Source organism: Zingiber officinale, chromosome 2B (assembly GCF_018446385.1).
Source record: "Zingiber officinale cultivar Zhangliang chromosome 2B, Zo_v1.1, whole genome shotgun sequence".
In the NCBI taxonomy this organism is placed as follows: domain Eukaryota; kingdom Viridiplantae; phylum Streptophyta; class Magnoliopsida; order Zingiberales; family Zingiberaceae; genus Zingiber; species Zingiber officinale.
Window position 1 is genome coordinate 14,839,260 of NC_055989.1, and position 13,345 is coordinate 14,852,604.

Below are 13,345 nucleotides of genomic sequence, written 5' to 3' on the forward strand. Positions count from 1 at the left end.
AGTCATTAAAGACATTCTCCAGGAAGGTAAATTTGAACTGTTTCAAAGTCGCATCGCAATAACTCAAGGAAAATAAATAAATAAAGAGAACGCAAAAACATGTTTAGCAAGTCACAAGATTAAAGACTGATTCTTTTGTTCCCAAGATTGTGCATACCAAAGTTGTTGTGAACCGGACCAACCAACCAATTCAACAACCCGAAAACCGCAGCTTGAACTCACTGAACGAGTCGGGAGCATCTTACCTTTCCTATCTACCTTTTTTTCCTCTCATCCCAAACTTGTTTCCTTTTTTGCTTGGATAAGTAGGTTGCCCAATTGTAGGACTAGGAGTGTACCATGCCTTTCAATATCCTCCTATCTAACCTCACTCATATTTTCCTTTTCTTTTCCTTACAAGATATCATATGAGAAAAAAAACAAATGTGCAGTAATGCAAGAGTCAAATCTGAATGGCTCAACTTCTAACCAAAATGAAGGGCTCTCACAGCTGCATGAGAAACCATGAAGCATCTATGAAACTTTTTTATATTTTCCTGTAGTCAGAACAATTCTAGGAGAGTTGTCACAAATCGACAGAAAATGCAATTGCCCATGACGTATTCAGTCAGATGAAAGATTCACCTAAATCTGTGACTTCAGCAATCCATCAATGGGCAGGTGATGCGCCAGAATCTCGTCCGACCAACACTTACCTGATACTCCAAAGAAGAGGGCAACATCACCATCTTTGCCCATATTGTTTCTAGAGTGCAGGGAGAGAATGTTTCTTTTAGGCATTAGATAGTGCATCACACCGAACAAACCCTTCTTCATCTCCCCGGCATACTGTGTGCCAAGGATGACCATTTCTTTCCTATCAAGATTAAGATCAATGCTGGTGGAGGTAGTCATGTAGTGTGTGTATCGATTACATGGAAACTGGCCAGCATTGTAAATTGTGAAGTCCGGAGTACTGAAATCCTCCAGTTCTTCAGGCGTAGGACGGATGCACCTGCGATCCTTCCAATTATTTCATGCAAAAGAGAGTTTTTCTTCTTCTAGTTTACATGTTTTCCCTTGGTATTAAGGAGAGAAAGAGGAGCTAGTTAGCTCACTAACACTAATATATGCATATGTATGATCCAGCCTGCTACTAACACAACTATGATTCACTACTAGAGATCAACAGAACCAACGCAAAGATGACTTATCTAGATAACTGTCGAACTGTAGAATTGAAGAGCATCTTTAGCATTCTTATTAGTAGTATTTTTCACTTACATGTTGTGCATGAACAGGGAATGATAGGCCCTTGCAGAGACAATTTGAACTTTGATTCGATGCTCGGGATCCCAGTTGAGGAATTGGTCATTCACAAATACCTTGTATCATTCAGATGGCATATTAGGATCTATGAGGAATTACATCAAACACTTGATGTGCATGTGTACCTTATCCAAAGAGTTGAGGTAATCGACAACCCTCTCCATGTTCACCAGGAAGGTGTGCTCATCCATCTCTATGTTCGGTGAGTCTTTGCGTGAATAGTGCACATACATTTTGAGAAGGAACCATCAATGGAAGGATCATGAATTAGTTGTGTGGACTTACTTTCCCCACCAAAGCTCATTGGCAGTGGTTTCATCCTTGACGACGCGCTTGTCCCTCGGCGAACGACCAGTCTTCGTGCCGGACAAGGTAGCCAAGGCTCCGGTCGATGTTATGAATGATCCATGTTCATGTTTTATGGCTTGCTCGTAGAGTTCAACAAGGAATTCGTGATTCTTTCAATGAGAATGAAATGTGCTGATTTGAGTGATGAAGAGGAGATGAGAGCAGATACTGGGTGGGGAGAGGTTGTAGAGGACATGGGTAAACTTGAGGGCGTTGTCGCTGTCACTGACGCTGATGGTCATCGTCAAGTAGTGGTGGTGCTCGGCGGCGACCTTGGTCACCTCCGCCTTCCTGGCCGGATCGCCCCTCACAACCTTCGACCCTGTCTCCCTCGTCAGCAACGCCAATGAATCACTGCGCATAGCACGATTTCATTACAAGAAACGCGGGAGAAAGATTAGATTCCACCTTCTTGTTCTCAAGATTTGTTTCCTTTTAGGTTTAGAAAAATCAATCTGGCGGTAGCCCACCAGTATCCGGCAAGGAATCTGGATGTTTCCCCCTTTTTTATTATTGAGAAAGAGATGTTTGTTTGGAGATTAAATATTGACCTGATGGATTGGAGCTGGAGCTTCTGGCACTCCTCCTCTGAGATGGTGGCGAAGGCAGCGTTGCCTTGCTGCGCGCCGTCCTTCTGCAGGGAGTGCAGTTCGTCGATGGTCTTCGCCTTCACCGGCGGCGCGCTGTCGTCGTGGCAGATCTCGTTCTCCGGTTTCTCCCTCCCGTGCGTCTGGATCTTCGGCAGCCCATTGGAGAACACCGCCGCTCACCAGGAAACGAGAAGGAGCGCAACGTCGTATGAGGAGAGGGAAAGATAAATGGCTTAGGTTTGGGAACACGAAAACACGGTGCCGAAAAGAAAACAGCGATGGAAAGGAAAACAGCGAAGGGGGGAAATGACCAAATTCAATTACAACGGTTTTTTCAAAATTGTTGTCGTAGCCGCTAAAAACGCGGATAAAGACAATGGTTTATAAAACCGTTGTAAAAAGTGTTGTCGTTTAAAAAAAAAGTCGCTCAATGAAACAGTTTTGCTAAAACCGTTGTCTTTTACATTTAATGGGGAGTTCAAATACAACGGTTTTGGCAAAAACCGTTGTCTTTGAGCAAATACGCAACGCTTTCTCTTAAAACCGTTGTCGTAGGGGTGCTGTCGTTTGCAGTTTTTGTTGTAGTGTTTCTTGATTATGTTTACGTCCCAGTTCTCGTAAGGTACCGGTTTGCCAGCGCCGTCAAGTGGGAGTTCGAGGTCTGTCTTGGTGATCATCTAAACTTCAAACTGGGTTTGCATGTACGACTCCATTCGGCCTTTCCAGTAACTGAAGTCTTCGCCGGAGAAGAGCGGGGGACGGACTGTGTTGTAGCCTTCTTGTTGGGCCATTGAAAAACTTGCACACACAAAAATAAAAAGATCTGTTCCAAGACTTGGTCTTGGATTAGTAGTGCGGGATGTATAATAAAAAGAAAACTAACTCGAGTGGTGTTGCACCAACTTCGAGCAAAAATCGATTCGAACGAAGAAATAGATCAGAATATAGCAATTATACTAATTCCGATCGACTCCAAAAAACTAAAAATACCACGAAAAAGTGCTTGATTGGTGGTTGCACCAAATCGAAGCTACCCCACTCTGATACCAATTGTTGGATCGAGACCGCGTTGAAGGGGGTGAATAGCGCTCATGGCTTCCACGCGTTTCAGATTCGTGAAACGATCGAGAATTAAACATAGCGGAAATAATAAAAGAAACAATCACACAGAAGACAAGGACACCAAGATTTACTTGGTTCGGAACCTTGGGCGACTCCTACTCCAAGGTCCGCGATCGTTGATCGCTTTCGGTGGGCAATAACTATAATATCGTTAAAGTGTTACAATTTAAAGTACAAGTAAATACAGTAATTAAATATACCAACGACAAGAGAAATAGCAAATTTTGAGCTCCGGGTCGTCGGCATCAAGTTGTAGCTTTGTCGGAACTTCTCGTTAACAGCTGGTTGCAGAAAGATCGCTTTGAAGAAGATTTTTGTTGTGTTTTGAAGCTGTAGCCCGAGGCTCCTTTTATAGCCTTTACAGATCTGATCCAGATCCAAGAAACTTGGGATCAGGTTTGACCCGTAGCGGATCGGTCGATCGATCCCCGATTCGATCGACCGATCAGATGAACTCCTCCTCATCCGATCCGCCCGATCCGCTCACTCCGCTTCGATCTGGTCAACCCCTATCTCCGGTTCGGTCGACCGATAACTAGATTCGGTCGACTGATCCCCTGGTCAAGCCTAGTCCACTTGATGGATATCTGATCTGCGGCTTGGGGGTTCGGTCGACCGATCCAAGCGTTCGGTCGACCGATCCCGGTCAGTTCTACCCCTGCACAAAACTGTTAGTTTCCTGCAAAACAGAGTTAGAACAAAATAGATAATATATAAGAAACTTAAGTTTGACAGTCTACAGACTATCCGGTTCTGACTTCGGATTTCCAACGGGAAACCCTAGGTTGTACTGACGTCTACTGTTCCTTCTTCCAGGGAACGCATCCTCACCTACTCCACTCAGGAGAAGTTACCTTTTGCCAGTTCGGTTCTCCAGACCGACTGGACTTTTGTTCGGCGCTCGAGTCTTCCGATTTTCATGCTGGACGCCCGCTCCACGACTCGTCCAGACTTTCACCTGGTTCACGACACCAGGATTTCCACCTAAGGTTACCACCCCCTAGGATTTCTGCCCGAAGTTTCGACCCGCCAAGACTCTCCACCTAGGGTTACCACCCTCTAGGACCTAGGGTTACCACCCCCTAGGGTTTTTCCTTTACCTAACCGCAGCTAGGACTTTTGCCTAAGTAACCTTAGGACTTACCTGCAATTTCAATCAACACATCAGATAACAAAACAACTTAACTTTGAACTCTTTGACATAATCAAAACACAGGTTCGATCGTCGGATGCTTCCCGCACCAACAACATGATACTCCAGCCGAATGGGCAATTGCATTTTGTCTTCAAGTGGTGATACTCAACTCCACTGCTCTGTCGGGTGGACGATCCGCCCACATAAGCCTTCTAAGTTTCGCCTAGTTCGGGACTTTGTATCTTTGTTACAAAATAGGCTAAGGCTTGAGATTTGATGGTCGATTGGGGTTGATACTATATATCATACTTACTTAGTTCCATGGTCCACTTGATCAATCTTCCAGACACTTCTGGGTTGATGAATACTCGACCCAGTGTACTGTTAGTCAAAATAATTATGGGATGAGAAAGAAAATAAGAGCGTAACCTCCGAGCGGCTAAGACCAGTGGCATTCAACATCTTTTAATAAATGACTTAAAAAAATACATGGGTTCCTGCTCATTGTCATCCTATCATACCAACGTAGACCTAACAACCCTCATAGTGGAAGACAAATATATCTACAGTGTCTCACCAACAATGGGCTTAGCAAGCACAGGTAAAGAAGACAAATAATTTTTAAGATCCTTCAGTGCATTGTCACACTCGGTGTCCCACTGGAATTTGATGGCCCAACGAAGTATCTTGAAAAATGGTAGACTCCAATCAAATGACCTTGATATAAATCGGGATAAAGTCATGATTCATCCGGTCAAGTGTTATGCTTCCTTCAGAATACATGGCAGGGGCATATCTTGGAGGTTCTTCACTTTACTTGGGTTGGCTTCAATTCCCTGCTCGGTCATGATATAACTGAGGAATCATCCACTCTAGGCCCCAAATAAACATTTGTTAGGGTTGAACTTGACCATGTACTTCCTTAGGGTTTATCACATCTCCTCTATATTTGTACATAAATCAGCAGCTTGGAGGGATTTGATTAGTATATCATCTACATATACCTTCAATTTCTGTCGATCTACTTTCGGAACACCTTGTTTATAAGTCATTAGTATGTTGCTCACGCATTCTTCAGTTCGAACGACATACCGTTCTAATAGTATGCTCCTTTAACAGTGATAAAGCTAATATTTTCTTGATCTTTCTATAGGTCCCTTGGCAAATAGCTAGAGGGGGGTGAATAGCCTCAAATAAAATTAAAACTTTTCTCATCTTTTCAGGCTAAATTAAGAAACACTTGCATAAAAATAAACTTAATTAAAGAAAGAAAAAGGTAGATTGTTTACTTGGTTACAACCTAGGTGGTTGTTAATCCAAGACAAGTAAAGCTCACTAAAAGTCTCTTTTAGACCGAGAAGTCTTTTACAACAGTTGAAGCACTCAATTACAAAGCTAAATAGAAAGAGAATTGATTACAAGTGTTGTTAGTTAGCTTTTGGGATCAGGACTATATTTATAGCCCTGATCAAGGCGCCTGGAAGGGTTCTGGGCGCTTGGACGTGGATAAAATTTTATCCTCGTAGCAACAGATCATGCCACATTGTGATTTGATAGAATTTTTGGTCCAAGTCTTCCACTTTGGTTTCACTCTCTTTGGTCTGGGTCTTCCACTCCGGTTTCACTCGCTTGGGTGATTTTGTCCATCCAGAATATGGCTCACCTGAATCCATCTTCCAACTTTCTCGAGTAACCTTCCGCTTCGAATTCTCGTCCCTTGGAAATGTCGTGCGTCTCCTTCTCGTCCGTCAGCGTACTCTTCCGCAGCACCTTGTCCATCGGACGCACCAAGCCCATCGACTCTCTCCTGTGTCATCCTTCTCACTAGCTGTGTCTTTCGCTCGACCTCCTGTGCTCCTAAGTTCTTACACACTTTGACACAGGGCATCAAAACATAACAGGACCTAACCTGACTTGGTTGGTCACATCAAAACTACTACAGAGTACTTATAATCTCTCTCTTTTTGATGTGAGCAATCCAAGTTAAGTTAGGGTAAACCAAATATAAATAACTATAAGATAATAATTTTTGCAAATACAAAATGTACAAAAAAAATTAAATAAATTTATCCTCCCCTTAAACTTAATCGTACTTCTCCCCCTTTGATCACATTAAAAACATGGGTACTTTAAAATGACTTGAAAATAAATTTAAACCAAAGTCCAAGGGAAAATACTATCATGAACTAATTCTAAAAGTAATTTTAGAATTTGCTCAAAAATTTTAATTTTTTTTTCAACAATGAAGTAGAAATATCCAAAGATGTGAAAAAAAATTTCACGAAATTATAAAATTGATCTAATCAGTAATAAGTTATTTTCTTAAAAATTTAAAATTTTTTAAAAAAAAACCATAGGAAAATAATACAACGGTAAAAAATATTCAAGTTTCCATTTGATTGATAACATGATAAGTGTTTATAGAAAAATAAAGTTTACGAAAAATACTTTGAGAATTATTTTTAAATTGGCAACTATAATTTTTGTTAAAAAATTCATAAAAATAATTTAGGGGTCAGAAAAATTTAAAATTTTTCTTAGAGATAAGTGATGAAATTCTTTTTCTTAGAAAAATCAAATTCTAATTAATTTCTAATAGATATTATGTATGAAAAACAATTTATTTTATAATTATAAGCAAGTAACAAAAAATAAATCAATTCAAAGTACAATATGCAAAAAGAGTTAATTTAAATATGATTTTGGAATCCAATATAGATTCCTTCCAACTAAATTTATCAAAAAAATTTTAGGAATTAATTGTCTATCTACTTTAACAATTTGACCCTTATAGTATCTAAAATATAAGTTAAGCATTCGATAATCTTTGAAATTTTACAGAATATTAGAACATGCATAATCATTTTTCAATTTGTCTATTTGTGCTATTAATTTTTTATTTTTTATTTTAAATTATCAAAATCTTCTAGTCTGCATGCATTTACTAAAGTCAATTTTAACTTTGCATTTTTTTTCTAAATTAACCATACTTTTAGAAAGTATTTTGATAAACTTAAATAGTTCTTCAAGGGATAAACTTATTTTGATAAACTTATTTCATTGTCCGATGCTCCCCCTTCATCGCTGCTTTCTTTCGAAGTCTCTCTCCCTCCATCGATGTTCATCTTGGATAAACTTTCTTTGTCTTCAGGTAGATATTCGGCTATGAGAGCTGTTCTAGCAATTTCCTCGATCTCGGATACTTCTAGTTCTTCATAGAGTTCCAAGAACTTTTCCCAAAGTTCTTTTGTACTCTTGTATTTACCGATTTTGTCGAGATCTTGGGCAGGCAGAACTCTCAGAAGGTGGAACTCAGCCTTACCATTTGTCATGAAATCGTTGCGTTGCTTTTTAGTCTATCGATGCTCCTCAAGGTCAGGGATGTAAATGAACCAAGCCGTTCGTGAGCTATTCGAAGCTCGATTCGATAAAAGCTCATTTGAGCTCGTTTAATGAGGCTCGTTAAGATAAACAAACCAAGCTCAAGCTTCGCAATACTCAGCTCGTTAGCTCTTGAACACGTTCGTTAAGCTCATGAATCAACTTTTAAATTAAAAAAATAATAGTTTTGATATTAAATTTATAGATTTTACACTCTATTTATGAAAAATATAGACAAATATATTAAATTTATTTATTAGAATAAAATTATAAATTTTGATAAGAATATTATAATTTTCTCTAAATATATAATTTAATTTTTAATGAATATTTAAATTTATAATTTATACTTATTTAGCTCATTTAGGCTCGATAAAAGCTCGAATAAGCTCGTGAGCCATGAATATATTCGTTAAATAAAACTCAAGCTCGACTCAATTATAAACGAGCCAAGCTCAAACATTCAAGAATTCGACTCTGCTCGGCTCGATTACATCCCTACTCAAGGTCTTTTCCTTCTTCGCTTTTGGGCATATCAAAACCATACTTTATTGTTAGGAAAATATTGAAATTGGTTTTAAAATATATCTTCATTCGATGTCTCCAAAACGTGAACTCCCCCTCGAACACTAGTGGATAGATGCTTGCACCGGCCATTTCTTGTGCTTCAGTCGGCGACTAGTCCTTTTGGAATGACCTTGCTCTGATACCAATTGTAGGTCCCTTGGTGGCCGGCTAGAGAGGGGGTGAATAGCCTGAAATAAAAATAAAACCTTTCTCATCTTTTCAAGCTAAATTAAGAAACACTTGTATAAAAAAAACTTAATTAAAAAAAGAAAGAGGTAGATCATTTACTTGGTTAAAACCTAGGTGGTTGTTAATTCAAGATAAATAAAGCTCATTAAAAATCTCCTTCAGGTGGAGAAGCCTCTTACAGCAGTTGAAGCACTCAATTACAAAGCTAAATAGAAAGAGAATTAATTACAAGTATTGTTATTTAGCTTCTGGGAGCAGGGTTATATTTATAACCCTGATCAGGGCGCCTGAATGGGTTCCAAGTGCCTGGACATGGATAAAATTTCATCCTCATCGCAACGGATCTCGCCACACTGGGATTTGATAGAATTTCTGGTATGGGCGCCCGGACCCAAAAGTCAACATCTTGTTGACTTTTTAGTTTAGGTCTTCTGCTTCAGTTCTGCTCACTTGGGTCCAGGTCTTCCACTTCGGTTCTTCTCGCTTGAGTGATTTCAGCCATCCAGAATAAGGCTCACCCGAACCCACCTTCTGGCCATCCAGAACCTTCCGCTCCGGCTTCTCGTACCTCGAAAATGTCGCGCGCCTCCTTCTCGTCAGCCAGCATACTCTTCCGTAGCACCTCGTCACTCGGACGCACCGATCGACTCTCTCCTGTGCCGTCCTTCTCACTAGATACATCTTTCTCTCGACCTCTTGAACTCCTAGGTTCCTGCACACTTAGACACAGAGCATCAAAACATAACAGGACCTAACCTGATTTGGTTGATCACATCAAAACTACCACGGGGTACTTACACTTTCTTGTTAGGGGACTTAATGATAACCTTGAGACATATGCGGCATGCATATCACCTCACAGCTAGTTGTTGAGTCAACCACCTGATCGATGCGCGACAAAGGGTAATAGTCTTTTGGGCATGCCTTGTTTAAATCTCTGAAGTCCACTCAGGCCCGCCATTTGTTACCGAGCTTCAACATTAGCACAACATTTGCTAGCCATCTTGAGAATTTAACTTCACGAATATGTCCTGCTTCAAGCATCTTATTCACCTTCCTTAGATAATTTGATTCTACTCAGCCCCAAAGTCTTTTTTCCTTTGCTTAACTGACTAAGCATCTGGATGGACGTGAAGCGCGTGCTCCATCACTGTCGGTGAGATACCCATGAGTTCCTGGGGTGTCTAAGTAAATACATCATTATTGTGTGTCAAACAGACAACTAATTCTGCTTTGTTCTTCGGGTTCAGATCAGTCACTACTTGAGTGGCAACCTCTGATTGGCTGGGATAGATTTGTACTTCTTCATAAACTAGGGTTAGGGGAGCTTCCTAAATGGTGTTAACCTCTACCCACTGAGTTTTTCAAGTGGCATGAGCTTCAGTTTTCACCACTTCTACGTAGCACTTCCGGGCTACCAGTTGATCTCCTTTAACCTCACCGACCGAGATGTCTACCAGGAATTTAATCTTCTGACAGAATGTGGAAACGACTGCTCAAAATTCATTTAGTCCTGGTCAGCCCAATATTACATTATAATCCAAAGGTGCGTCTACCACATTGAAATTTGAGCGACGGGTCCTTATGAGTGGCTCCTCCCCAAGAGAGATAGCTAATCGGACTTGCCCGATCGGCTGTACTTTATTTCTAGTGAACCCATAGAGAGGAGTTGTTATTAGATGGAGCTCACTCTTATCCATTTGAAGTTGCTCGAACGTCTTCTTGAAAATAATATTGATCAAGCTGTCTATGTCAATAAAAGTACAATGAATATTATAATTGGCAATCACACCTTTAATAATTAATGCGTCATCATAGGTATTTCCACCCCTTCTAAGTCTTTAGGACCAAAACTGATCTCTAGTCCTTGTACTTTCTCATGGCTACATCTGATCGTATGGATCTCCAATCGGTGTGTGTATGATTTTCTACTCAATTGGAATCACCATTGGTTGGGTTGCCCACTATCATACCAATGGCATCCCGAGTGGCATTGCTACAATTGTCTTCCTCTCGAGTGGGTCAGCATGACTGTTCTGCAATAGCCTGAGCCAGCGCTTGGTTATTTCTTTGTTGAGGCCTTTATTGGTTCCGATCCACCCTCGCACGCAGGGCTCCAACCTGGGGGTCCATTCAGTTGGCGATGATGCTGACAATTAGGAGAAGGGGATCGCTGGCGAAACCCCTGATTGGCTGGTCAGTGTTGCTCTTGATTAAAATGACAGCAATCTTTTGTATTATGGGTTCTTGAGCGGTGGTAGATATAAAATATAGGAGTCCATTGTTAGGGCTTAGGGAAGTGTGTCCACTCTACTTCCACATGTTGAACCACCTGCGGTCTTGGCTCACGATGTTGTGGCTGATGGCTCGGTCGAGGCCCCTTAGGCAGCAAAGTAGGGGAGGCACTTGGCGCTCGAGCACAATGGCTGGAGCAGAAGGAGTCACCTCCTTCTTCTGAGTGGATTGAGCTTCTTCGACGTTGATGTATTTGATGGCTCGTCTGAGTAGATCAAAATCCCTTGGAGGTTTCTTAACGAGGGATCAGAAGAACTAGCCAGTTGTGAGCCCTTGAGAAAAGACAACTTACTAAAATCTTCGGGGTGGCTGAGGGGACGTCCATGACTACTTGGTTAAATTTTTTTATGTATGCCCTTAGCAGCTCATTGGACCCTTACTTGAGAGAAAAAAGGCTTAATTTCATCTTATGATAACGACGACTGCTAACAAAGTAATGTAGAAAAGCTTTTCAAAAGTCTTTGAAATAGCATATGGACTCGGTCGGTGGTCGCTTGAACCACCTCTGCACACTGCATAGAGCCAGACAAGGTCATGAGAAACACTAGGCACTTGACCTCATCCGTATACTGATGGAGAATAGCCGCCTTTTTAAATTTGAGTAAGTGATCCTCCGGGTCAGTCGTCCTTCCGTATTCTCTAATCGTGAGAGGTCAAAAATGAGTCGGCAGTTTATCCTCCAAGATTTCATGGGAGAACGGCATGGTCGCCCATTCAAGGGAGCTACTGGTCATCACTGGGGCTTTTCCTTTTCGATGGTCCCAAGTGGGTGCATTTTCAAAAGACCATCCTTGAAGCTGCTCTGCTTGGCCTATATCGTCAAGGGGTGTACGAAATAATGCCCGGTGATATGCTATCGATGATGGGTGCACAACCGAGAGGTTGGTTGGATGTATAGGTACTTGCAGGAAGGCAGCAGGGGAGACTAAATCGGCTAGAACCCGGTTAGGCCTTCCACTCGAGTAGCTCGCTCCGTCTGATGATCAGTCGCAGACACGATAGGCTCGTTCAGAAGATGGCCATCAGTCGCTGCTTGCTACTACTGCACCATTCCAACAGCTTGGGCGGTTATCAATAGTTCTAAATCTTCCTACTACAGTATTACAGTGGTGAGTCATCCAGTCTCATTCATCCTCACGTTTTAGATGCAGGCGAATATGTTCCCATAGACGGCGCAAAATATGATCCTGTTTGAAATTGGTGAAGATAGAAGGCTAGATACGTGGTTTAGATATTGATTTCTTGAATATTTCAATTTATCAAAAGCGGCTTCAAGCGGTCCTACATGTCATAAGGAACGTTAGTGATCGAGCCAGGGAAGGAGTCCCCGACATAGACCCTTCAACGCTCAAGTCAATGATCGAGTCGAGTAGAGGAACAGTAGCTATGAGTGTGTAAAAATACGTAGCATCGTGTATCTCCGTCTGTAGAAGGAGACCCCTTTTATAGTGTTACTATTTGCCTGTGTACAAATCTCAAAGGGTGTCCAAAAAAGGACAAATCATAAAGATACTCTGACACCTTTTCCAAAATTAACCCATAATCTTTGAGTTTGGCAAAGAGGAAGCTTCTGATATATAGATTACATATAAAATATTCGTTGTCCTTCATGGCATAAAACACCAAAAAGGAATATGAGGCCGTTGGAATGAGAGTCACTACCGGCTTACCTGTCCAACTGACAGAGCCTTCCCCATAACCCGATCGACAGCCGCTTGGCCGATTGGACATATAGAAAGTCGTCGGGGACCCGTCCCTTATTTGGTCTATTAGTTTTAATGAAAGAGTTCAATCAGTTAAGACGTCCATTCCTTCCGATCGGACCCATTTTCGATCGATTGGACTGATTAATCAAGCTATCTTAGAGAAATTTTAACCCTAGAGAGTGCTAACTCGTCTTGAGCTATTCATCCATATTGAGAGACTTAGTGTCCTACCAGCCGGATGATTCGATCGGATAATCTCTTGGCCCAATGGTCCGACTGACTAACCTCCGGGTCGTGATGATTGACTACGCTGGTTTCAAATCTTGACTTTGATCGCCATGTCAGTCGATCCCCTAGACTTTAATCCAACTCGGGAAGTCCCACCTCAATCGTCGTATCAATGATATAGCAAAAGAAAACTATTGATTAGTTATAAAATAATTAACTAAGACATACTTAGGTGGCGTTTGGTTCACTCATAGGAATTGAAATGGGAATGAGCATTATAGTATTATAGAATGGGAATGAGTATGAGCTTGGGTATCATTCTTAAAAATAATGCTTGGTTAGTTGAATATTTTCAACGGAATGAACCTAAATTTTTTTTTTACCCTTAGAGGAAAATAAGAGAAAAATAAAATGTAAGAGAAAAATATGATGAGAAAAAAAGTATGATGGAAAAAAATGAAAAAAGAAAAACTGTG

At 41.0% G+C, this 13,345-nt stretch overlaps 1 protein-coding gene across 1 annotated transcript; it reads right to left on the reverse strand.

The window, feature by feature from the left end:
- Positions 1 to 624: 624 nt before the first annotated feature.
- LOC122048167 (phosphoenolpyruvate carboxykinase (ATP) 1-like) lies at positions 625 to 7,835 on the reverse strand. Its single transcript, XM_042609763.1, has 7 exons — positions 7,556 to 7,835; positions 2,208 to 2,421; positions 1,831 to 2,010; positions 1,598 to 1,752; positions 1,434 to 1,522; positions 1,264 to 1,364; positions 625 to 994 (listed from the first exon to the last, which is right to left on the reverse strand). The coding sequence occupies exons 1-7, from the start codon at positions 7,833 to 7,835 to the stop codon at positions 625 to 627; spliced, it is 1,389 nt and encodes a 462-aa protein (XP_042465697.1).
- Positions 7,836 to 13,345: the final 5,510 nt, after the last annotated feature.

Coding starts and splice junctions, on each gene's coding strand:
- LOC122048167 (XM_042609763.1), bottom strand. CDS start 7,835: ATGACAAATGGTAAGGCTGAGTTCCACCTTCTGAGAGTTCTGCCTGCC. Junction 2,422..7,555: donor AGCATCGGACAATGAAATAA/GTTTATCAAAAT, acceptor TTTCCTGGTGAG/CGGCGGTGTTCTCCAATGGG. Junction 995..1,263: donor TCCCTGTTCATGCACAACAT/GTAAGTGAAAAA, acceptor GAAGGATCGCAG/GTGCATCCGTCCTACGCCTG.